At 48.1% G+C, this 26,123-nt stretch overlaps 1 protein-coding gene across 4 annotated transcripts; it reads right to left on the reverse strand.

Moving 5' to 3' along the window:
• Positions 1-13: 13 nt before the first annotated feature.
• Sync (syncoilin, intermediate filament protein) lies at positions 14-22,819 on the reverse strand. 4 transcript variants are annotated; one of them, XM_048434308.3, is made up of 5 exons: positions 22,361-22,555; positions 15,053-16,208; positions 4,547-4,671; positions 4,328-4,404; positions 14-1,330 (listed from the first exon to the last, which is right to left on the reverse strand). In XM_048434308.3, the coding sequence occupies exons 1-5, from the start codon at positions 22,408-22,410 to the stop codon at positions 1,320-1,322; spliced, it is 1,419 nt and encodes a 472-aa protein (XP_048290265.3). In that variant the 5' UTR covers positions 22,411-22,555; the 3' UTR covers positions 14-1,319. The 4 variants fall into 4 exon arrangements, with proteins under 4 accessions (XP_048290265.3, XP_085542761.2, XP_048290264.3 ...); XM_085686635.2 differs by lacking the exon at positions 22,361-22,555 and adding an exon at positions 22,676-22,819 and having other exon boundaries at positions 14-4,404; XM_048434307.3 differs by having other exon boundaries at positions 14-4,404; positions 22,361-22,557.
• Between the last annotated feature and the right edge of the window lie 3,304 nt (positions 22,820-26,123).

Below are 26,123 nucleotides of genomic sequence, written 5' to 3' on the forward strand. Positions count from 1 at the left end.
TAAATGTAATTGATCCAGAAGCATAAAAAAAGAACTTTACTCCTGCCAGGGAAAGTGAAGACATTACCAAACAGTACACAAACTAGTCTTGGTAAAATTACATATTTTTGAAGTCTTCCCTAAAGAGTTACACAAGTTTCTAAGATGTCAAAGGCAGTATAATAGAGAATTTAAGGCAGAATTTAAATTTGAAAGAGGCTTGTGTTAGAGACCTTGTATCTGTCCAGTGTTTTCTACTGGGAGTCCCTACTTACTTTTAAAGGGTTAGCTATGAGTGCCTTTAATACCACATGCAATAACCAGACAAAATGACTGATTTTGCTTGAGCTGTCTAGATGACTCTTGCCTCCAAAACCAGTGATGTTTTGTTTGTTTGTTTGAAAGTCTGAATAATGAAGTGTCTGGACCAGTTTCAAAGTGGTTCCTGTTCTCATTGTTTTATTGTGTGTCAGGCTGGCTGTGATGGCACACGTCTTTAACCCCCCAGCACTTAGGAGGCAGAGGCAGGATTTCTGTGAGTTTGAGGCCCTCGTCTATGTGATGTGTTCCAAGACAGCCAGATCACTACATGGTGATGCTGTGGGTGTATGTGGGGAGGCGTGTCTTGGTGACAGACACCTGTAGTCCTAGTAATTGGGGTAGAGGCAAGATCAGAAGTTCAAGGTCATCCCGACCTACATAACAAGTTAGAAACCAGCCTAGACTACTTGAAAATATTGTCTATAATCTCAGTACTGTAGAGGCAGGCGGATCTCTGTGAGTTCTAGGCCAGCCGGGGCTATATGTAATGGAGGTCTGTCAAGAAAAAAGAAGGAGTAAATATTTGAGTGTAGACATTAAGGGGGAAATAGCTTTGTGAAAGTCATTTAAAATCTCATACCCATAGCTCAAAGGGACTCAAGTGGTGGATCTGTTACAGCAAAGATTGGCTGCCTTTTGACCCCAACTTTTTCTCTTGAATGTTCTTGGTTTGGGTCAGCACAAAGCAATAAATAATCTTCACAATATTGCCATATGTGATACATCTGTTATACCCAGTGTGCTGCTGAAGGATAAAAGGCTCATTTCCTATTCCACAGTGCATTAAGATCAGTGCTAGCCGTCTGCAGAAAAGAATCCAGATAATACCTGTTGACTGGTATTCTGCTTCCAGCCAACCCTAAAACCTCTGGGCAAGCCAACCAATGTGTGTAATTTTCACAGGATGAATCGCTTGCCAGCTGCTGGCACTCTTTCCTGTTTGAAAAGTCCATCCCTGGTGGTGCTTTGATACAAATGCTTTGTTGTTTCTGGGTTACATATATCCGGCCATACATTTTCTAAACAGTTCCTGTAAGATTGAAAGAAACACAATTAAGTTTGCACTTTGTACAATTTGAAATAATACATTAGAAAATTTTTAACAGTGAGCTTCCAAGGTTTTCTTAGGATAGACTAGTTTGTTTTGATTGATTTCACCATGTAGCCTTGCCTGACCTGAAGTTGACTATGTAGACCAGGTTGGCCTTTAACTCAGAGATCCAATCTGCCTCCTTAGTGCTTAGGTTAACGTCATGTGCCTGGTACCACCATACCTGGCTACAATATAAAAACTAACTAGTCATCTATGACAGTGGGGTGAGAGAATAAAGTAAGCAGTCGTGGTGTATGGCAACCATTATAGCACTCAGGATGAGGCAGGACAAGTTCAAGGTTCTGGTGGTTTTGTTTTGATTTTTGAGGGTGTGTGTGATGTGTGCACAGGAGTCCATGGAGGTCAGAAAGAGACATTGAATCCCTTAGAACTGGAGTTACACTGTTTTGAGCTGTCGTGTGGGTGTTGGGAATCACTTTGCCATGTCTTCAGCCCCTCGATTTTGTTTTTAAGATTTTGCACATGTGTGCACCCGTGTCTTGTGTTTTTGGAGGCCAGAAAAAGACACCATATCCCCTGGAGCTGGAGTCACAGGAGTTGAAAAAACTGCCTGATGAGAATGATGGAAACTGACCCACGATCCTTCACAAGAGCAACAATTTTTTTTTTTTAATTTGTTGTCCTTTTTTTGGAAAGAGGATTTCTCTATGTAACAGCTCAAGCTGCAATGGAACTAGCTCTCACAGACCAGGCTGGCCTCAAACTCAAGAGATCCTCTTGCCTCTGCCTCCCCTCCTGAGTACTGGGATTAAAGGCATGTGTTACCACCTCCTGATCTTTTTAATTTTATATGTATATAAAATTAAATGCTTTGCTTGTGTGTGTGTGTGCTTGGTGCCTGAGGAGGCCAGAAAAGGGTGTCAGGTGCCCATGAACTTGAATTTTGGGTGGCTGTGGGCTCTGGGAGTCAAACCTTGGTCCTCTGCAAGAGCAAGTGCTCCACAGCACTGCACCATCTCTAGCGTCAGTCTCCTTCAGCCCAGGCCATCCTGGAACTCGTTATGACCAAGAATGGCCTTGAGTTTAGGATGCTCTTGTCTGTCTCACAGTTTATGCAGTGCTGGGGCTTTGTTGATGCTATACGTGCTCTCCACCAACTGAGCTGCATTCTCAACTCAGATCCTCTGTTTAGATTGTTATCCTTTCCAGTCCATACAAAAGTGCTCATCAGGTCTTTGTCAATTGCAGGGTTGTAACTCCCAGATGATCAGCATAACCATAAAAGAAAATCTAGAAACTTACAGAATGAATCAGTTGAAGTTACTGCTCACCAGTTGGTATCCAAATTTAACTAGGAAAGAAAATGTATGGACATCTGTATTGTATACAACTTGGCTTCTGTTCTTTTGTTTTTCCTTCTTGTTTATAGAACTTGCTGACATACGCATGCTGAACCAGTTCTATCCGTTAGAGAGAAAGAATGTGTATTCTGTTTTCAATACTTGGGATTAAACTAGGGCCCCATAGAAACCAAGCAAACAACCTACCACTTAGTTATGTTCTCCCAGCCCTTTTAATTAACTTAATATTTTTTAGAGACCAGAGAAGCGACTTGAATATGTGATGGTCCTGCCTCAACTTTCTGAGTGCCTAGACTTGAGTGGTTTGTTCAAAAGATACTAGGCCCTAAAACTTCCCCAACTACTGAGTAAGTCCCCAGCTTTTGTGTTTTTATTATGTGAAAAGGGACAGAAGAGATGATTTAGCAAAAGAGCATACACTGCTCTTCCCAAGGACATGAGTGTGGTGCCCAACACCCAGTGGGGTAGCCATAACTGCACTCAAACCCTCTGTGACAGACAGATGAGTGGACATGATTGTTGATTATTTTATATATTGGCTAAGTTTGGGCTCCAGGGGTATCTTCAATGGCTTTTAAAATGAATATTTATTCCTGTTGGCCTCCTTTGTCAGTCTTAATTTGATAATAGGATTGTCTTGTGCCATGCCAAGGAAACTGAATGTCAGAGTTGGAAGGATGTATATAGAGCCTGTATTTTGTTTGCTTTAAATATGTTTTATTTTACATGTGAGTGAATGTTGTGCCTGCGTGTCTGCCTGTGCCTGGTGCTTACAAAGGCCAGAAGAGGGCACCAGATCCTCTAGAACTGCAGTTGTAGACCATTGTGATTGCATGTGAGTTCTGGGAGCCAAACCTATATTCTCAGCTAGCATTCTTAGCTGCTGAGCCATCTCGGGCCACTAGATGATGTATCTGTAATATAAAAGTTATTAACACTGAATGGTGGTGGTGCACGCCTTTAATCCCAGCACTTGGGAGGCAGAGGCAGGTGGATCTCTGAGTTTGAGGCCAGCCTGGTCTACAAAAGCTAGTTCAGGAAGGCTTCAAAGCTACAGCGAAACCCTATCTTGAAAAATAAACAAAAAGCTATTGACGATCATGGGAATTAATCCAAATACTTGGAAGACAGAGGAAAGTGGATCTCTATGAGTTCAAGGCCAACATGGCCTACATAGAAGGCCAACCAAAGCTACAAGGTGAGACCCTATCTCAAAGAAAAAAAATTATTGGTGAGGCCCAGCAAAATGGCCAAATGTAATTTTGTGTCTCATTAAAAATTAAAGCTTTCTCGGGCTTTAATCCCAGCACTTGGGAGGGAGAGGCAGGCGGATCTCTGAGTTCGAGGCCAGCCTGGTATACAAAGCAAGTTCCAGAGCAGCTAAGCCAGTTACACAGAGAAACCCTTTTTTGAAAATCCAAAATAAAAACAATAATAAAAGGATATTAAGTAACCAGGTACAGAGGCACATGCCTGTAACTGCGCAGATTGAGGTAAGAGGATCCCAAGCAAGGGTAACAGTTAAGACCCTCCAGAATAAGGCATTAGTTAGTACTGTTAGGAAAGCAACGATGACGAGTAAATCCCCCTGTCATCTGTGCACAAAGATCACCTTGGGATTGGGCCTCGACTCCACCTGCCTGAGAAGTAGCCGCACCAGCCTGTTCCAGACTCTTGGGTAGCATAGCCCTTTAAAAAGAGAGAGCCGTTTTCCAACTGTTTGAAAGTCAGTTCCCCAAATGATTTTGTTTTCTTTTGTTAAATAAGATTCCGTGAGCCCTCCCCCCATCAGTCATTTGTAGATGCGGCTTGGGAAGCAGAGAAAACTGACTTATACGTTGAAAGCTCTTCAGCGAGGCTGGTCCTCAGCTGCTCCATCTCTTTGTTCTTCTGCTGCTGGACCTGCACGCCGCTTCGTAACTGCCTCTGTCTCTCCTCCATCTCCTCCAGCTGCTCCTGTGCAGAAGGGCCAGATGTTTGTGAGCCAGACGATAAACACCTGACATCTGCCGTATACAGCACTTCACACTGTTTTTTTGATTGTTTCGTTACCGTTTGGTTGGTTGGTTTGGTCCCCCTTCCCCCTCACATGCACACACATATACACACACATACACAGGGTTTCTCTGTGCATCCTGTCTGTCCTGGAACATGATCTGTAAACAAACTGGCCTCGAACTCAGAGATCCACCTGCCTCTGCCTCTTTAGTGCAGGAATTAAAGAGATGCACCACTCTGCCCGGCCTGTATCAATGAATATTTATAAGTGATATTGAGATTGATGTTACCTTCATAGGATAGGTTAAAAAACAAGTTCTGAGGCCTGGTGGTGGTGGCTCATGCTTTTAATCCCAAAACTCAGAACAGTCAAGGCTACATAAAGAAACCCTGTCTCAAAAATACAAAAAACTGGGCAATGGTGGCGCACACCTTTAATCCCAGCACTAGGGAGGCAGAATCCAAGGCCAACTGGTCTACAAAGAGTTCCAGGACAGCCAGTGCTGTTACATGGAGAAACCCTGTCTTGGGAAAAAGAAGTTTCTGAGAAGTAGTATCTTGAGGGGCTGGAGAGATGGCTCAGCGGTTAAGAGCGCTGACTGTTCTTCCAGAGGCTGGAGTTCAAGTCCCAGCAATCACATGGTGGCTCACTACCTTCTATAATGAGATCTGGTGCCCTCTTCTGAAGTATAGGTACTCATGCAGGCAGAACACTGTACATAATAAATAAATAAATAAATCTTTAAAGAAAAGAAAAAGTGGTAGTATCTTGACAAAGTGATACAACTGAAAATGCCCAGTGGTGGTGGCGCATACCTTTAATCCGAGCATTCCAGGGCTGAGGCAGGAGGATCTCTTGAGTTTTAGACCAGGGCTACACAGAAACCCTGCTGAAAAACTTTAAAAAAAAAGTTACCAATCAACTTATTATTTAAATCTTAACAAGAGTGGAAAGGGGAGATGGCTCAGCTGTTAAGAACACTTGTTCCTCTTACAGAGGACCCAGCACCCACACAATGGTTCCCAACTATTGAGAAACAGTTCTAAGCTTCAGATCTGATGCCCTCTTCTCCCCTCCGTGGGTACCAAACGTGTACACACATACATGCAGGCAAGACACAAAATGAACAAATCTTTTTGAAAAAAAGGTACCTAGAGGCTTAGTGCCCGACATTAACTTAGTGATAAGTCAGTTGCTGACATTCCCCTTAATCCGTAAACTTTCTTCTAGAAACATATTAAGGTATTTTTAACTTTATATGGGTTGGAAGGTGTTAAGGATTTATCTGCACTTCGTCAATTATTGAGATTCTTTAAGGTTTAAAAATCATTTCATGGGGGCTGGAGAGATGGCTCAGCAGTTAAGAGCACTGGGACTTCCTAAAGGACCTGGGTTCAATTCCCCCACCCCCCAGGCAGCTTACAACTGTCTGTAACTCCAGTTCTAGGGGATCTGATACCTTCACACCAGTTCACATAAAATAAAGTTAAACACATTTTTTTAAAAAACATCATTTCACAGCTAAAACCAGAGTCAAACCTGAATACAGGCTAGAGCTGTAGGTCAGTGGTGGAGCAGCTGCCAACATGCCCACACCCTAGTCACCCTCAGCACTGAAAGGAGGAGCGTTTTAAGAACTAGGCATGGTGGAACACACAAACACTCTGAAGGTGGACGCTAGAGGATCTTGAAGTTCAGTAAAATTATCCTTGGCTACATAATGAGTCTGGGGCCAGCCTGGACTACATAAGACACTGCCTTTAAAATAAATGAGTATAGGCTAACAACTTGTGTGTGGTGCTGAGGATAGCGGCTGAGTGCTCTGCTGCCTTGAGTTCAGAGAGGAGAGGAAGGTGCTCAGCAAGTCCGGCGGCTTGGATCCTTGAAGGCTCAGAATGGGGAAGCTGGGATGTGGCTCACTTGGTACGGTGCCTTTTGTCCACAGAGCCCTGGGTTTGACCCCCAGCACAGCATAAATTGTGTTGGCAAATGTATTTTGGAGGTGGAGGCAGAATCAGAAGTTCCAGGCCAGCCTGGGCTGTATGTGACCTTGTCTCCAAAGGGTCGGGGCCCTGGGGACACAGGGTGTTGCCGTGGGGAAGTCTTGTAAAGGGAGAAATAACAGAGTCTGTTTTGGGCACTGCTATTATTAGAAGGTGTTCTGATCTGAGTCAGCTTTGATACTGTTCAGAGGTACATCCGTCTGGGATGCTGGGCACTTGCGGAAGCTCCCCTTTAACCAACACTATCAAAAGCTCTATTTTTAGTGTCCAGCCCTGCCCGGGGGACCACACAGACGTGGCCTTGCCACCTAGGAACGTGGCATCTGAAGGGAGGTTTCTGCACACTGCCCCACTTTTGGTAAAGCAAAGCACGTGTGGGGTGGAGCGATGCTGTGTGGTGCATAAAGCCAGCCTGGTGATGCTTGCCTCTGACCCCAGCACTCCACCCAGAGTCAAGGTTATTCTTGATCTCTGTGAGTTAGGAGGCCAGCCTGGAGTCCATGAGACTCCATCTCAAAAGTTAAAAAGGCTGGGTGAGATGACACACACCTTTAATCCCAGCAGAGCCCTGTGAGTTCAATACCGGTGGGGCTTGCTCCACATAGTGAGTTCCAAGACAGAGCTCTGTAGAGAACCTGTGTCCAAAAAAAAAACCTTTAAAAACGGAAAAAATTAAATAAATGGAGAAATTGCTTAGTGAAGTGCTGGCCACAGAATATGAGAAACTGTTAATCCCCAGAATCATGGGTGTTTACAATCCCAGTTTTGGGAAGGGGGGTGCAGAAACCGGCAGGTGCCTGGAGGCTCTCTGCAGTCTAGCAAATCTGGCTCCACCACCACCAGGCCAATGAAGACAATCTCAGAAAGTTAGGTGAAGCTGACACCTTTTAGGTGAGGAAGCAGGCATAGGTGGGTGGAAGCCACCTGATCCACAGAATAATTTCTGGCCAGCCACGGCTCAATAGACCCTTTATTAAAAGAGGGGTGGGGGTGGCGGGGAACTAGAGAAATGCCTCACTGGTTTGGTTTAGGTTTGGTTTTGTGAGACAGGGTTTCTCTGTGTAGCCCTGGCTGTCCTCGAATTCGCTCTGTAGACCAGGCTGGCCTCAGACTCAGAGATCCGCCTGCCTCTGCTTCCCGAGTGCTGGGTTTAAAGGTGTGTGCCACCATCAGTTGATGAGATGGCTCAATGTCTAAGCATTTGATGCTCTTTAATAGGACCCAGGTTCAATTCCCAGCATCCACATATCGGCTCACAAGCATTTGTAACTCCAGTTCCATAGGATCTGATGCTGCCTTTCAGCCTCCTTGGGCACTACATGCATGTGGTATACAGACATAATGCAGGCAAAACACCCATACATAAAATTTTTTAAATTAATGGTTGGGCAGTGAAGAGGAGTCAGTGTTCTTAACCACTTAGCCATCTTTCTAGTCCATCAATATTCTTTAATAAACTCTAAAGTCAGCCGGCAGTGGTGGCGCACGCCTTTAATCCCAGCACTCAAGAGGCAGTGACAAATGGATCTCTGTGAGTTGGAGGCCATCCTAGTCTACAGAGTGAGTTCCAGGACAGCCAAGGCTAACAAAACCATGTCTCAAAAAACAGTGTATAGCTCTGAGCCTGGCACCACTGTAAGAACTTCACAAGTAATAACTAGCTCATTCTATGCAACCTGGAAAGCAACCTTCAGTCCTATTTTTTAAACACTAATAACGCTCATCGATACCTCGGCATATATACATGCAGCAAGTGTATGCAGTGCCTAGGGCACTCAGAAGAGGGCATGGATTCCTCAGAACTGGGGTTACAGGAAGGTGCAAATGGCCCTGTGCAGATACTGGGAATGTCCTCTGCAAGAGCAGCAAGCTCTCCCGGCCACCAGCCATCTCTCCAGCCCCGGAAATCCCATTTAAATGAAGTGCCTGGCACTCCACACTGCTCTGCTAAAGAGACTTACAAAAACAAAAACACGGAGGGCTTGGCATAGGTGAGGGAAGAAAAGGGAGTGGGTAAGTGTGATCAGAATATATTATATAGGGGCTGGAGAAATGGCTCAGCTGTTAAGGGCACTGCCTTCTCTTCCAGAGGACTCGGGTTCAATTCCCAGCACCCACATGACAGCAGTTACAGTAGTCTATAACTTCAGTTCCAGGACATCTAACACCTTCACACCAATACACATAAAATAAATTGAAATAAAATATAAAAAATACATTATAGCTACAGTACTGAAAACAGCCTGGTACTGGCATAAGAACAGACAGGAGGACCAATGGAACTGAATAGAAGACCCGGATATCAATCCACACATCTTCAAACACCTGATATTTGATAAAGAAGCAAAAAATATCAAATTGAAAAAAGAAAGCATATTTAACAAGTGGTGCTGGCATAACTGGATATCAACATGTAGAAAAATGAAAACAGGCCCATATCTATCATCATTCACAAAACTCAAGTCCAAATGGATCGAAGACTTCAACATAAAGCCAGCAACACTGAACCTTATAAAAGAGAAAGTGGGAATTACACTTGAACGCATTCACACAGGAAACCACTTTCTATATATAACACCAGCAGCACAGATACTGAGAGAAACAATCAATAAATGGGACCTCCTGAAACTGAGACGCTTTTGTAAAGCAAAGGACACAGTCAACAAAACAAAACGACAGCCTACAGAATGGGAAAATATCTTCTCTAACCCCACATCAGACAGAAGTCTGATCTCTAAAATATACAAAGAACTCAAGAAATTGGACACCAAAAGATCACATAATCCAATAAAAAAAATGGAGTACAGACCTACACAGAGAACTCTCAACAGAGGAATCTAAAATGGCTGAAAGACACTTAAGGAAATGTTCAACATCCTTAGTCATCAGAGAAATGCAAATCAAAACAACTCTGAGATTCCATCTTACACCTGTAAGAATGGCTAAGATCAAAAACACTGATGACAACTTATGCTGGAGTGGTTGTGGGGTAAAGGGAACACTTCTGCATTGCTGGTGGGAATGCAAGCTGGTACAACCCCTTTGGATATCACTGTGGCGATTTCTCAGAAAATTAGGAAACAACCTTCCTCAAGACCCAATAATACCACTTTTAGGTATATATCCAAAAGATGCTCAAGGACATGTGCTCAACTATGTTCAATAGCAGCTTTGCTTGTCATAGTCAGAACCTGGAAACAATCTAAATGCCCCTCGATCGAAGAATGGATAAAAAAAATGTGGTACATTTACACAATGGAGTACTACACAGAAGAAAAAATAACGACATCTTGAATTTTGCAGGAAAATGGATGGAACTAGAAAACATTATTTTGAGTGAGGTAACCCAGACACACACAGAAAGACAATTATCACATGTACTCACTCCTAGGTGGTTTTCAAACATAAAGCAAAGAAAGCCAGCCTACAAACCACAATCCCAGAGAACTTAGACAACAATGAAGACACCAAGAGAGACTTACATAGATATAATCTACATGGGAAGTAGAAAGTAGAAAAAGATAAGATCTCCTGAGTAAATTGGGAGCATGGGGACCTTGGGGGAGGGTTGAAGGGGAGAGGCAGGGAGGGGAGCAGAGAAAAATGTAGAGCTCAATAAATATCATGATAAAAATAAAATAAAAAATACATTATATACACATGAAATTGTCAAAGATGTTTTGGGGGTTTTTTGTGGGGGGGTTGTTTTTTTTGTTTTTTTTTGTTTTTTTTTTTTTGAGGCATGGGTTTCTCTGTGTAACCCTGACTGTCCCGGAACTCACTCTGTAGATCAGGCTGGTTTCACACTCAGAATCCACCTGTCTCTGCTTTACCAAGTGCTGGGATTAAAGGTGTACATCACCACTGCCTGGCTGTCAGGTAATTTTTTTAAGGTTTATTTATTTATATGTATATAGTGTTCTTCCTGCATGAACACCTGCAGGCCAGAAGAGGGCACCAGATCTCATTACAGGTGGTTGTGAGCCACCGTGTGGTTGCTGGGAATTGAACTCAGGACCTCAGGAAGAGCAGCCAGTGCTCTTAACCTCTGAGCCATCTCTCCAGCCCGTCAATTTTTTTTTTTAAAAAAAAAAAATTAGAGTATTTGGAATAGAGAGAGAGGAGTCTGTGACCTTAGTGAAAACTTGGGTGAAGACAATGGCTCAGCAGTTGAGTGCTTGGTGCAGAAGCATGAGGGCATGATTTCAAATCCCTGGAACAAGAAGCTCAAATGTGACCACACACATCTGCGGGGGGGGGGGGGGGACGCGGGGGGGACGGAGCTGGTTACTAGCATAGCTCCCTGTTGAGTAGGAGACCGCTCACGGGAACAAGGTGGAGAGTGAGAGAGCAGGACACCCTGGCCGCTAAGCCTGCACAGGCCACAGGCATGCACACAAAACGGGGAATCCCTGATGTCATTTTACTAACGTCTTCCACTCCACCCCATCTGTCTAGCCATTCCTTAGGACCCAGCCACACTGAGCTCACGTCCCGTGCTCTCGGATGAGCTGTCCCCTCTGCCTGGGATACTGTTAACTTAACCATGTGGTGAACTGGGTCAGGGCCCACCTGCCATGCTGCATGGAGAGAGTAGGCAAGGCTCACATCACTCAGCTACATCCTCATGCTATATCACTCTGGAGCGGCCAACGCCGGGCAGAGTGGCCGACGCTGGACAAATGGCTCCTCTGTCTACCCTCTCTGCTCAGTTTCCAAACATTTCCTACCTCCCCGAGGTATGAGAAGTAATGAATTCTGCGGAGAACTTTCTAGTACATAATAGCTACTGTTAATTGCCCACCAGCCCCCTTGTTTTCATTGCCTCAGGCAGGAGTGAGCGTACCTAGTTCACCCATACAGAGACTGGTTCCTAGGAGTGTTCCACTGCTGAGCACATTGAAGCACATTCACTTCGAACTGCATATTCCAGCAAGTCTGAGATTGCCATAGTTAACCTTCTCAAATCAAGCATTTTTGGTACGGGGGTGGGGGGGCCTAGAACTTACCCTACAGCCAGGCTGGCTCCAAATTCAGAGATCTGCCTGCCTCTGCATCCTCTATGCTGGTATTAAAGGTGATGCCACCACGCCAGGCCTCACTCTTCTCTTTTGTGTGTGCAGTAGCAACAGGGCTTTGTGCATGCCAAGCAAGTTCCCTACCACTGAGCTACATCCCCAACTTAGGAAACCTGTTTAATCTCGATGATGTTAGGCGTTTATGAAAACGTTCGTTTTGTCTGGCATCTCTCCCAGACTGCAAACTGGGAGAACGGCAACACGTCATCCCCGACTATTTCCTGTCTTCCCTGCCAGTGCCTTAGCCTGATTCATTCGAGACACTGAGGAACGTGAATGGAGGGATGGTGGAGGTGATGACATGAGCAGACCGACTCCGAGGGCGCAGGCCCAGCCTGAGAAATCCCAGGGCACCCTCGACAAGTAACCAGAATGAAACAGCAAAGTCTTCGGCAAACAACTGTTTAGCGACTCTTTCAGGAAAACAGAATTTGGAGCTAGGCGGTGGGATAGACCTTGAAACCTCAACCCCTGAGGCAGAGACAGGAGAGCAGCAGAGTCTGAGGCCAGCAAGTCCTCTACAGTGAGACACGGTCTCCAAAGCAGCCAGAGAAGGGGCTCTTGCAGAGGACCTGAGTTCGAGTCCCAGTACCCACATCAGGCAGCTCTCAGCCACCTGTAAGGCCAGCACCCAGGGGATCCCATGCCTCCAGCCTCTGCAGGCACCAGCACTCATGTGCACTTACCCAAAAAATACACATAATTAAAAATAAAACCTTAACCGGGTGTAGTGGCCCCCCCTTTAATCCCAGCACTGGAGATCCAGAGGCAGGTGGAGACCGGAGGGAGGCAGGAGTATTGGAGCTCCAGGTAACATTTCCTTTGAGGCTAGTCTGGGCTACTTGAGACCCTGTGTGCAAACAAAGCCAGGCCGTGAAAGGCCCCACGTGGAAGCTTTCTCGGCATGCCTAGCAACTCTTCACTCAGCATCTGCCTAGTGTGTCCCCCAAGCTGTGTGGCAGAGAATAAAGGGAGATAAGCAGAGATAGCCCCCGCCTTCAGCACGCCCAGTCTGTGCAGCTGCAGACATAATTGTTTATTCACACGGTATTTATACCCCACTCTTCTAAAAAGGGCTTAGACCTGGCTCACACTTAATCAGAAATAACTCGGGTACAAGGGATATGGCGGCATGTACAAAAAAGGAAAATGCAGAGATTCCATCCCAAACCCTGGATGACTTTAAGATGGATGATGACTAGGTGGTACTTGGGGGTGAATGTGACCAGTAGAGGAGGGAATGAACTCATTGGACTCAGCCTCTTGGGCTCTCACCATAGCCAAGCATGAGTCACTGTTGAGTTAGAATTTAAAAAGGCTCCCGTGAAAGGAGTAGGCAGGCGCAGGTTCAAACTACTTTACTGAGCCTCAATTTCCTTGTGTTTAAAACCTAAGAATTCAAGCCAGATATGGCAGTCCATTTTACCCTGGTAGCACAGGCTTGCCATCCTAGCTACATGGGGGGCAGAAGCAGGGAGATCTCAAATTCAAGGCCTGCCTGAGCTACTCAGTGAGTTCAAGACTAACCTAGTCAAACTGGGCCCTGTCTCAAATAAAAAGAGGACTAGGGGAGGGGGTTTGGAGAGATGGCTCAGTGGTTAAGAGCATTGGCAGCTCTTCCAGAGGTCCTGAGTTCAATTCCCAGAACCCACTTGGTGACTCACAACAATGGGATCTGATGCCCTCTTCTGGCCTGTAGGCATAGGTGCAGATAGAGCATATTCATAAAATAAATAAATCTTAAAAATTTATTTAAAAGCTTGGTGGTGACGCACACCTTTAATTCCAGCACTCAGGAGGCAGAGGCAGGAAGGTCTCTGTGAGTTCCAGGCCTGTCTAGTCTACAGAATGAGTTCTAGGATATCCAGGGCTGTTACACAGAGAAATCCTGTCTCAACAAACTAACAAAATCTATTAAAGAAAGAGAGAGAGGACTGAGGATAAAGCTCCGTGGTAGAGAGCTTGCCAAGCATGCATGAAACCCTGGGCCCAGTCCCCAGGATCCACTGCCCCCACCACCACAGAGTTATATAAACCAAAAGTGAAAATAATTGTCAGGGTCAGGTAGGCAGCTAGAGAAATGGCTCAAGGGCTAAGAGTGCTTGCTGTTCTGAAGAGGGCCCAAATGCAGTTCCCAGCACCCTCCAGTAGCTCACAGTCACCTCTCATCCCACATTCCAGGGGATCCATCGCCCTCTTCTGGCTGCCTTGGGCACTGCATGCACATGGCGCACATACATACTTGCAGATAAAACATTCATATACATAAAGTAAAAAGAGTAAGATTTTTGGGGCTGGAGAGATGACTGAGAGGTTAAGAGCACTGACTGCTCTTCAAAGATCCTGAGTTCAATTTCCAGCAACACCACGGTGGCTCACAACTATCTATAATGAGATCTGGTGCCCTCTTCTGACATGCAGGCAGAATACTGTTTACATAATAAATAAATAAATAAATAAATCTTTTTTTAAAAAAGAGTAAGATTGGGCTGGAGAGATGGCTCAGTGGTTAAGAGCATTGTCTGCTCTTCCAAAGGTCCTGAGTTCAATTCCCAGCAACCACATGGTGGCTCACAACCATCTGTAATGAGGTCTGGTGCCCTCTTCTGGCCTGCAGGCATACACACAGACAGGATATTGTATACATAATAAATAAATAAATATTTAAAAAAATAGTAAGATTTTTTAAAAATGGGTGGGGAGGGGATATGGTTCAGTGGTACAGTGCTTGCCAAACAAGCACAAGATTCTGGGTTCAATCCCCAACACACACAAAGAGCTGTGTAAACCAAGAACTCAAATACCCATCAAATCCTAATGCTGGCCTTAACCAAATGAAATTAATACAAAGCCAGGAGAAAGAATGAGTTAACAGACCCAAGAGCAGGTCCCTTCTTTCACACTGAATGGTAACCCCACCCCAAATACATTAGACCTCTCTGGGTATGGTACACCGTTATTTCCAACACTCAGGAGGCTGAGGCAGGTGGATCTCTAAGTTTGAGGTCAGCCTGGTCTACAGAGTGAGTTCCAGACCAGCCAAGGCTACAAAGAGAAACTTTATCTTGGAAGGAAAAAATAAAGCAGATGTCAGACTTCCCTTCACCTAAATGACGTCACTTCTGCTGGCTATGGTGGCACACACCTGTAATCCCAGCACTCAGACGGCTGAGGCAGGAAGGGTCTCGAGTTTCTTAAGGTCTCCCAGCCAGCCTGAATGACATAGCAAAACTCTCCAACACAGAGGACAGGCCTACCCTGTACTGTTGAACCTCCTCGTCACGTTTCTGCCTCACGAGTGTGATCTGGTCCTCCAGGTTCCTGTTCTGAAGGTGGAGCTGCCGGGCCTCGGCTTGCAGGGGTCTCAGCGCCTCCTTCATCTTTTGGATCTCGGCCTGGGTGTCCTGCAGCGCTTTGGTCCCTGCCTCTTTCCTCTCCAGAAGCCGCAGCAGCTGAGGCTCGTACTCCTCTTCCAGGCCCTGGCGGCTTTCTGCCATGAGATTTTCAAACTGCGTCGACAGCCGCCGACTCTCCTGGAGGAAGTGCCCATCGCTCTGGGTTGGGGGTACTTCTAATTGTTGCTGCAACTGCTCCTTCTGTTTCTGATAGGCGTCGCGGAGCTGGGTCAGTTCTCCCGAGAGCTGGGCTGCCCGAGTGCTCAGCGCTTCCTTGCAATCGGTAAACTGAGCCACGTCCTGCTGGCGGCACTCCAGCTGGTATTGGTAGGCCACGCATTCCTTGGTCACCTTGAACAGCTTCTGCTTCACCATCCGGATCTCCTCCCTGAGCCCATCCCGCTCCAGCTCGGCCTGGGCGTGCAGCTTATAGGCAGCCAGGATGTCCTGGTGGATTTGCTGCACCTCCTGCAGAGCTGGTTCCCGGAGCAGCACAAGCTCGTGGATAAGCTGGTCCCTCTCCTCTTCCAACTGGGATACAGCCTGTACACACTCCTCGAAACGGCCCTCCAGCAACTCCAGGTCCTCCATGCTGAGGTCCTCCTCTGTGCTGGGAATCAGTGGAGCCGGAAGGCTTTCCTCCTGGGCCACCATCTCTCCCTCACAAGCAGTCTGCTCCGGGCTTGGGTTCTTAGCTGGCTCCACAGGCTCCTGGGACCACTGTACCTCATCTGGTTTCACGGGTTCCTCCACAAACAGGGGCTCCTCTGAACTCACCGGCTCTTCCAGATCCAGAGCCTCCTCCGGCTGCCTCGATTCATCGATACATAGTGTCTCCTCTGGCTTCTCAGACTCTTCCACGTAGAGGCTCTCTTCAAAGTCCACCGAGTCCCCCAGATAGAGAATGTCTTCTAGGTTCACAGCCCCCTCCAAAGATAGAGTAGCCTCTGGGCTCAAAGTCATGGCCTCCTTCGGGGATTCGGCGTCCTGAAGAGAACTGGCCTCTGTGCCTGTTTCCCTGCAAGAGAGATGATGGACGTGAAGGAGAGCCCAAGAGCCGATTCTGTTGACGAGTCAACAGGGCCTCCCCCTCAGGGCTAGCTGCAGCAGCCTCGCAGACTCTAATCTACTCTCTTCACTAATCTGCCTCTTCCACAGCCAGCCTGCCCACTGTCTGCATTCCCTGACGGCACCGTAGCTTCACGGGCTAGTCTCTGTTTAGGTCGCTTCAAGAACAGAAAACTCACTCTCAGGCACAGCCGGGTGCCCCACTGTTCTACACAAAACGTTCAAGGGTCTACACGGAAAGACTGTCTTGGGAAAACAAGGAAAGACAAACGTGGTAGTACACGCCTCCAAGTACACGCCTCCAATCCCGGGACCTGGGAGGTGGAAGGAGGGGGTCAGGAATTCAAGGCCAGCCTCAGATACTTAGAGAGCTGAGACCAACGTGGTTTCATGAGAATCTCTCCACACACACAAAAAAAGGGGGTTCAGGGAGTAGCTCAGCACATAATGGCACTCACCACCAAGACTGATAAACTGAGTTCAATCCTTGGTGACCGAATGAAAAGAACCAGTTTCTACAAGTTGTCCCAGGAGTGTACCCCCCCCAATAAGTAGGTAAATAGTTAAAGGGGGGCAGTGCTGGACAGCTGGCTTAGTGGAAAGAGCTCCCAGAGTTTGGCTCCCAGCGTCCTCATGATGGCTCACAACCACCTACAACTCCAGTTTAGGGAGGGGTATGACACCTTCTTCTGGTCCCATGCACCCCTTCCCACATACATACCAAAAATAAATTTTAAAAATTAAACATAAAACCAAATAAATAAAAACAAAAAAGTCACGGCTGCCGCTGGGCAGTGGTGACACACACCTTTAATCCCAGCACTCTAGAGGCAAAAGCAGAGGATCTCCGTGAGTTTGAGACAATCCTGGTCTACAAAATGAGTTCCAAGACAGCTAGGGCTACACAGAGAAACTCAATCTTCAAAAAAAACTAGAAACAAAACAAAACCAAGGGGCTGGGGAGATGGTTCAGGTCAGTAAAGTGCTCGCTTTCCACACAAGAATGAGAACCTGAATTTGGATCCCCAGCACCCATGCTGTACAGATGCTGTGGTCACACTAAGACCAGCACAGAGTAGACAGAACAGGAGAACCCCAGAGACTTAATGGAGCTTGACTGGTGAGCTCCAGTTTCAATGCTGAGGAGGACACCCAAACTTGACCTCTGGACTCCACACACGCACACACGTATGTGCATGCACATGAACACACAAGCAGAGCTCAGTTGGAATAATGCTCAAGCGACATGTAAGAATGCCTTGGGTTTGATCCAGCAGCACATGAAACCAGGTGTGGAGCTGGAGAGATGGCTCAGAGGTTAAGAGCACTGCCTGCTCTGCCAGAGGTTCTGAGTTCAATTCCCAGTAACAACATGGTGGCTCTCAACCACCTAAAATGAGATCTGATGCCCTCCTCTGGTGTGCAGGCATGCATGCAGGCAGAACACTGTCATAAAGTTTAAAAAACAAAACAAACAAGCAAACAGGTTGATGGTGCATTTCTATGACCCCAGCACTCAGGAAGTAGAAGCAGGAGAATCAGAAGTTCAAGGTCATCCTCGGCAGCATAGAGAGTCCAAATTCAGTCTGGCACCCGTATATGTACACATGCACATATATGCCCATGAATCCAAACACTAATGTTGAGAATCATGCTGAATAGTTTTTCCCCCTTAGTCCTTGAGGAAGGTGGTGTGGGATTCCCCTCTGCATGCTATGAATATTATTGGTTAATAAAGGAACTGCTAATATAAATACACATATAAATACAAATAAAGGAACTGCTTTGGACCTATAGCAGAGCTATAGGGAAACAGAGTTGGGAGGAACTAAACTGAATGCTGGGAGGAAGGAGATAGAGTCAGGGAGAAGCCATGGAACTGCAGCCGGAGACAGATGTGCTGAAACTTTGCTGGTAGGCCACGACCTCGTGGTGATGCGCAGATTAATGGAGATGGGTTAAATTAAGATGTAAGAGTTAGCCAAAAAGAAACTAGAGCTAATGGACCAAGTAGTGATTTAAATAATACAGTTTCTATGTGATTATTTAGGTTCCGGGTAGCCAGGAAATGAACAAGCAGCCTCCTCCAACAGAAAGGGTCTCTCAATCAAATCCAGAGCTCACAGATTGGCTAACCTTCCCAGCCAGCCTGCTCTGGGGATTCCCATCTCCTCCTTTCAGGGCTGAAGTTACAGGTGGTTGGCGGTGTCCAACCAGCACTGTTTTGACTGAGCTGTAAATCTAGCCTCAAGAGAACTATAATTTGGGGGCAGCTGAGCTTGAGGTGCCAAAACATACCAGGTGAAGATAATCAAAACCTACTTCTTTGGGGGAAAAAAGTGGGTGGGGCATTATTGTACATGCCTTTAATCCCATGCAGAAGCAGGGAGCTCTCCATAGTTCCTAATCCAGTCAGATTTACACTGCAAGTTCCAGGCCAGCCAGGGCAAAATGTTGAGACCTTGTATGAGAAAAAAAAAAAAGTCTGGTGACTGTGGTGCATGCCTTAATCCTAGCACTCAGGAGGCAGAGGCAGGCAGATCTCTGAGTTCGAGGCCAGTCTGATCTAAAATGTGAGTTCCAGGACAGTCAGGGCTACACAGAGGAACCCTGTCACGAGGGGGGAAAAAAGTGAAGGGACGAGGTGATTGCTTCAAATTTACATACTTTTTACATTTTATTTATTTATTATGTATGTGTGTGTGTTGGAAGGGTGGCGTGTGTGTCACAGTGTAAACGGTGAGGTCAGAGAACAGCTTATGAGAGTCAGTTCTCTCATTATGGGTTTTGCGGGTGGAACTCAGGCTGGCTAGCTTGCCCACAGCACAGCTGCACTCAAATTACAGTTCTCCAAGCCCCCAAGACAGGTAGATTAACAAGAGATGTGCACTGCTGGTTCCTGCTCCAGGTATTATCTCCCTAAAAACTGGCCTTTACCAGAACAAGCCTCCAGCCTCCGTCCAGCCTCTTCCATTCACTGTCAGGTTCCTAGTCCAAGCCATGATCTGCTTGCTCTATTTTGTACCAGCTTTCTTTTTTTAAAATATGTATTTATTATATATACAATATTCTGTCTGTGTATATGTCTGCAGGCCAGAAGAGGGCACCAGACCTCATTGCAGATGGTTGTGAATCACCATGTGGTTGCCGGGAATTGAACTCAGAACCTTTGGAAGAGCAGGCAATGCTCTTAACCACTGAGCCATCTCTCCAGCCCCTCTTTTTGTTTTTCAAGACAGGATTTCTCTATGCAGCCCTGGCTGTCCTAGAACTTGCTCTGTAGAGCAGGCTGGCCTCAAAATCAGAGCTCTACCTGCCTCTGCTTTCTGAGTGCTGGGAATAAAGAAAGGCACGTGTCGCCACCACATAGCTGGCCTCCTAATGGACCTCCTTGCTTCTCTGCAGCTCAGTCTAGCTACAATCATCTGGCTACAACATGGTTGCTTCATGCCACATTTGCAAACACCCAGGGTGACCTGGTACCCACTATGTAGTCCAAGCTGGCCTAGAGCTCTCTATATCCTTTTTTCTATTTACTTATTTTATATGTATGGACTCTTGGCCTGCATGCATGTATGTGCACCACAGGTATGCATAGTGACCTTAGAGATTAAAAGAAGGCATCAGAGCCAGGTAGTGGTGACATACACCTTTAATCCCAGCACTCAGGAGACAGAGGCAGGTGGATCTCTGAATTGAGGCCAGCCTGGTCTACAGAGTGAGTTACAGAACAATCAGGGCTACACAGAGAAACCCTGTCGTCCCCCCCCCAAAAAAAAATAAAAATTAACAAACAAAAAGAAGGCATCAGATCCCCTGGAACCGGAGTTATGAATGGCTGTGAGCCACCACGTGGGTGCTGGGTACCCAATCCAGGTCCTCTGCAAGAGCACCAGGTACCCTTAACAGCTGAGCCATCTCTCCAGTCCCAGATCTGGAAGTCTTAACAATCCTCCTGCCTCCACCTCCCAGGTGCTGAGACTACAGACATGTGTCTCCATGTCCAGCTTTCAGAGTTTTGAAAGAGGTGGTCCTAGCTCACCATTTTTAGCCTCAGCTCACATCACCCCTGCAACCCCTTCCCCCAACCCCAGCGCCTGACAAGCCAGAACATGTGGTAACTTTTCACACCTCCTACTCTGGGCCCACAATATCTGAAGGATCTAGCTGGAAAATGCAACTTTCTGAATACCAATGTGCCTAAAAACACTAACCCGAGCTTCCGGAGAAGGTAAAACTCCTGGCGCTAGGAAGGAGCACCTGCTCGGGCAGGCAGGCACACCTATCCTGCTCTGCCAGAGTCCCCGCTTTCCCAGCTGACGGCCTTTGCGTCATGTTCCACCTTGGAACGACTTGACCATGTTTGAGGCACTATTCTAAGCGCTTACATGAACACTCACTTTTAGCCGTTCATCTGTTGTGCCCAGTGCGGAGACGAGCAAGCCAGGGTGCAAAGCGTGGGATGCATACCTGAGGTTCTGGAGAAGGCAGCAGAGCCCAGCACTCTGCCTAAGACGCGCATAGGCCTAAGGAGGGTTTGGAGCATTGCACTCAGAATGTCTTTTTTGGTTTTGTTTTGTTTTTGAGGCAGGGTTTCTCTGAGTAGCCCTGGCTGTCCTGGAACTCACCTCACAGACCAGGCTGGTCTTGAACTCAGACAGATCTACCTGCCTCTGCCTTCAGAGTCCTGGGATTAAAGGCACGTGCCACCACCACCTGGCTCTGAATGTCTTTCTAGGGTGTTGGTGGGGTGTAGGGTTGTGGGGTGAGGCTGAGACGGGGAGAACTTGCCTAGCATATAGGAAGTACTAAGTTCATTCCCAAGCCCACAGGAAAAAAAAAATGGTTTAGTTAACAAACGTTTAATCATTCTCCAACTCTCCCCAAACGAGGTCCACTGTGTCCTCACGACATTCCGAATGTAGCTCATATTCGGAGCAGCGACTTTGTCTTATGAAAGTGCACTGTGTCCATTGGATGAGAGGGGACATCCTGAGGACAAAGCCAGCTGTCTGTAGCCTAGTGTGGGGCCCTCAGAAGGCAAGCAGAAGCCAACTGAACTCCAGGGGGAAATCTGCCCAAGGTCAAGCGGCAGAGCTGGTGTGTAGGACCTGGCCTCCTGACTTCTGGGCTGAGTTGCCACGCCACCCTGGGTACCAGATATTGTCGTCAGCTAGCTGCTTCTTTACTGAGCTGGCAAAGATGCAGATTACAGGAGGCCAAGCAGAGAGGAGCATACTGAGCTGGGGCCCCTGACCTCAGCAGCGCCACCGCCGCTCTGTCCCTGTCCCCAGAGGACTTGGACAACTCCTTAACGCTGTCCATCAGACTGTGACTGGTTGTGTGGACGACATCAGGCAAACAAGAACTTGTGTCTGACGTCAAGCTCATTAGTATGTGTGTGGGCAATTCAGGCAAAATGCATGTCCTAAGGTCCAGCTCAGCTTTATCTTCTCACGTGACAACAGAGGCTACCAGGAAGTCTTCCCACGATTTGATAGACTGGGAAGTCTCTGGGCCACAGCATGACTTGGGACAGAACCGCTCCACAACCACCAGTGGTCAGAGCCACAGTGCGGGCAGCTGCTGGGTCCAGCTATGGCCCAGCGCTGGGCTAAGAGAAAAATCCCTCGCTAGGCCTTCACCGGATCCACACAGGGAAGAACAAGCTGACCGAACAGACTCTTAACTTCAAGCTGGCAGGTGCCCAACCCTGCACCAAGGCTCAAATACAGTGGATTATCAAATGGTTTCTTCCTTGCCCCAAGAACAGTGAATGAGAAATAAAGGAAAATAAAAATAAAACTTGTACTTTTCCTGGCCAGTTGAGCCAAGTAAATTTTGACAGGTTGCTAACCTGAAAGGATTAATTCTCATACAGCCAGTGGAAGAAGTATCCCAAAATACCACAGACCACCAGAGGTGTCAGGTCCCCAATCCAGGGCCTCCCATCTCCCTTCCCCGGGTGACTCCGCCCTGTGCCACACCCGGGCCGGACCACTACCCACAGAGAGGAGGAAGGGGCCGCGCTGGTGGAAGATGGGAGCCCACCTAGCACCCCCTCTCCTACTGGGTGGCGACACGGGCCCTGGAGGCTCCTACCTCGCAGGCCAGACGCCGTCCCCACCGCGCAGGGGTTCCGGACTGGCCATGACTGCCCGACCCCGGGCTCGCCCGGAGCGTTATTAATAGCCGGCCCTGCCGGCCGCTGTGCCGGTGCCCGCGTCCGCCGCACTGCCAGCTGCAGCGGACACCAGATCCCGGCGACCCGGGCCTGACGCGCCCACTTGGCCCGGACCATCTCCCGCGGGAGGAGGGCGCGGGCCCTGCGGCCCTGGGGGCGGGGAGAGGGTGGGAGGGGATGGAGGGTTGGGGTGGGGTGAGATGAGGGGCGGCCCCCAGCCGCGCTTCGCGAACCTTCTTCTCTCTCCACCTTTCCTTCTGGCCCGGGTTGCTTGGCGAGGAGAGGAGGGGGCTGTGCAGTCTCAGGGGAGCAGTTCCCGGGCCCAATGGAGGCGGGAGGAAGGTTTAGTGGTGGGGTACCCAAAGGGACCCAGCGCCCCTCGTGTCAGCGCCCTGCGATCCCCACCCGCACAAGGGCTTGGAGAGCGGCCACCCTCCCAGTGTCCCGCAGCTGTCGTGAAGGGGTGGGGCAGGGCGCCTGCTGGAGAAGGGGGGGTTACCCGCCACACCCCATGCGTCTGAGGACAGCTGGGGGCCACGGTTGGGGTTAGAGAAGGGCTGAGAAAGAACTGCAAAAAGACTTAAGGCCCTAAAGTTGAGTCTGTGTTTAACTCAGGTCTCCTCCCTTCCCTTAACCCCCAATCTGGGAGGTCTTCTGAGAGCTCCACTTGTGGCCGCTGCTGTCGTGTTTCAAGGCATATACCCACGCCTGAGTCCTCGGTCCACCACCCGCGTCGGGCCAGAGTTCCACACTGAAGGCACCCTCCCCTACCCCCAATAAAAAGCTGTTGGGTCCCTTCCCAGACCTGGGCCCCAGGCATTTTTCCTCTGATTTTTTTTTTCCACTTAGTCCCGTGTCAGGGAGGAGGGCATTGATTCAATTGCAGAAGAATGCTGTGCACCCAGCAGGCCCGGGCCGGGAGGAGCCTGGACACCGGTGTTATCAGACCCTTGAGCAGCGGTTGGGGATGGAGAAGCAGAATTGATGCCAGTGTGTTGACGGGGTGGCTTGTGCATTGTGTTGCATATGCCCATAGCTGGGAACATCTGGTAGAGCTTCTGGGTATGGAGCAGAAGACCAATCTCTGGTCGTCTGTCCCACGTGTGGGCTCCCTCCGTTCCTGTACCGTGTGAGCTGTGGAAGTGCAGTTTATGACTTGACAGCTTGGTGCGTGTGGACGATGATGCCGATTGTGAGTGCTCTTCGGGAAAACGAGCACGGGCTGTGGAACAGATGTGAAACCTTGTGTGAGTGTGAACCTGACTGGGCTGACGTGCGCCAGTGTGGCAGCTTCGGGTAGGTGTGTGACGGCAGTTGTGCACTGAGGGCGCCTCCTGTGACTGTGTGTCTTCATCGGTGTGTTTCATTTTTTCCTTCCAAGGGGAGGGAGCGCAACACCCAGAGAACCCAATATACCCATGTAAGGTATATGGGAGAAAAGGCATTTTAGAGGCTGCTGGTCATTTTCTGACTTACCCCTGAAATATTCCAGGGGAGGATGTTGGCAAGGCCTCCCGCTGCTTGCTGGACAGCTGTTGCCAGTCAGAAGGAAGGAAGGGAGCAAGGGCAAGGCCTGCCAGCCAGCCTGCTGTTTACCAAAGGTGCTAGGCAACGGGCTGGGCGGCAAGGGTGGCACTCTCAGGGGCTGCCTCTGCTCCTCCAGCCCCCTGGCTCAGGAACTGTCTTGAGTGCCCCCAAGGCTGCATCCTTAACTCCAGGTAGCTCCCACGAAGCTCCTTAGGGTGAAAAACTGAATCCCAACTAAGACCCAGAAACTCCTGCAAGCTTGATGCTTTGTCTGCTATCTCTGTGTACAGCACCTTCTCCGGCTTCTGCTCTCCCTCAGAGCACAGGCCACGTGTCATTCCTCAGAGAAACACCCCCATAGCATCCTCAGATCCATTTTATCCATCACCTGCACAGTAGGAAACATTAGGGCTTATTTGGGGTTTGCAGGAGTTGGGCTCCCAGCACTCACCCTCGGCAGCTCACAGCTGCCTGTAACTTCAGGGGGATCCCACACTTCTGGCCTCCTCAGGCACCTGTACTTACTCACACACAGGCATACAAACACATAAATAAAATAAATCTAAAAAAAATTAAAAAACAGGACTGGAGAGATGGCTCAGAGGTTCAGAGCACTGGCTGCTCTTCCAGAGGTCCTGAGTTCAATTCCCAGCAACCACATGGTGGCTCACAACCATCTGTAATGAGACCTGGTGCCCTCTTCTGGCGGGCAGGCATACATGCGGACAGAACATTGTATACATAATACATAAATAATTTTAAAAAAAAAAAAGCAAGAGGTTTTTTGGGGGGGGTGCATTTTGAGGCAGGGTTTCACTTCACAGCCTTGGCTGTTCTGCTGACTTTGAACTCACAGAGGTCACCTGCCTCTGCCTCTGAACTGCCGGGCACTGGGATTAAAGGCAGGTGCCATCACTGGTTGGCTAATAGTGTTCATTCGTAATTCCTTTTCTTCCTGCTTCCTCCACTAGAACAAAAGCCGCATTAGGACAGGGACTGTGTGATTTATTCAATGCTGTGTCCTTGCACATCATAGAAAACTCCGTGGGACGGTCTCCGTGGGTAAGAACACTTCGCTGAGCAAGCCTGGCAATGGAGTTTAATCCCAGATCTTCCCCCATGTAAAGGTGGAAGAAGAGGACCAACTCCACACAGTTATCCACTGACTTCAACACATGCCCTGTGGCACATGTGCCGCCATGCCCACACACACATATCGTGTATACACACACACACACACACACACACACGATAATAAAAATAACAAACACAATGTCTGTTGAATGAAGTATTGAAAAGAAGCTGGACGATAGTATCCAGACCAATTCAAGCAACATATTATACTGGCCACGTGTCAGGCTCATACTGCCCATGGTTAAAGAGCTGCAGTGGACCCTGGGAGACAGTCACATACACGTGTTCGGACTGCATCCACCCAGGTGGCCTTCGGAGCAAGGTCACGGGACTCAGTCCCTTGGTGCACATTGACGTCTGGTCTGTGCTGAGTCTGTATCAGAGCAAATGGCTTTATTGGCCCGGGTCTGCAAGAAGCTTATTGTGTAGAAGACGCCAGAACCGTCTCCTGGGGATCCAAGTTTGCATGGAGAGTAATGTCAATCACTAGGCTAAGCAAGGTAGCGATAGGTACTGACTCCAAGGGGCCCAGGGGTGGGAAAGGTCCCTCCTGGGACTGTCTCATAGACAGGGTGTCTGGGCCTGGAAGGATAAGAAAAGGATTTTTTTCTGAGACAGACACAGAGGGTGCTTTTAAAAACCAAGTGTTTTGGGGGCTGGAGAGAGGGCGCAGCGGTTAAGAGCACTGATGCTCATCCAGAGGTCCCAGGTTCAATTCCCGGCACCCACATGGCAGCTCACAACTGTCTATAACTCCAAGATCCGACACCCTCACACAGACAAACCTGTAGGCGAAACACCAATGCACATAAAATAAAAATAAAAAAATAACTTAAAAAAAGTGTGTCCTCAAAGCCAAACTCAAGAAGAGAGGGCAGCCAGAGGCTGGCCATTCTCTGCCTGACCACCTTTCTCCATTTCTCCACTGTCCTACCTGTCCAGGGGCCGGGTCCTGCCGGTCTCACAGGTCCCTGGCCGTCTGCCTTCAGCTGAGTAGACATGGTAGAATAAGAAGGGGGA

The sequence above is a fragment of the Myodes glareolus genome, chromosome 3 (genome assembly GCF_982192425.1).
Source record: "Myodes glareolus chromosome 3, mMyoGla1.1, whole genome shotgun sequence".
NCBI classification, from domain to species: Eukaryota; Metazoa; Chordata; class Mammalia; order Rodentia; family Cricetidae; genus Myodes; species Myodes glareolus.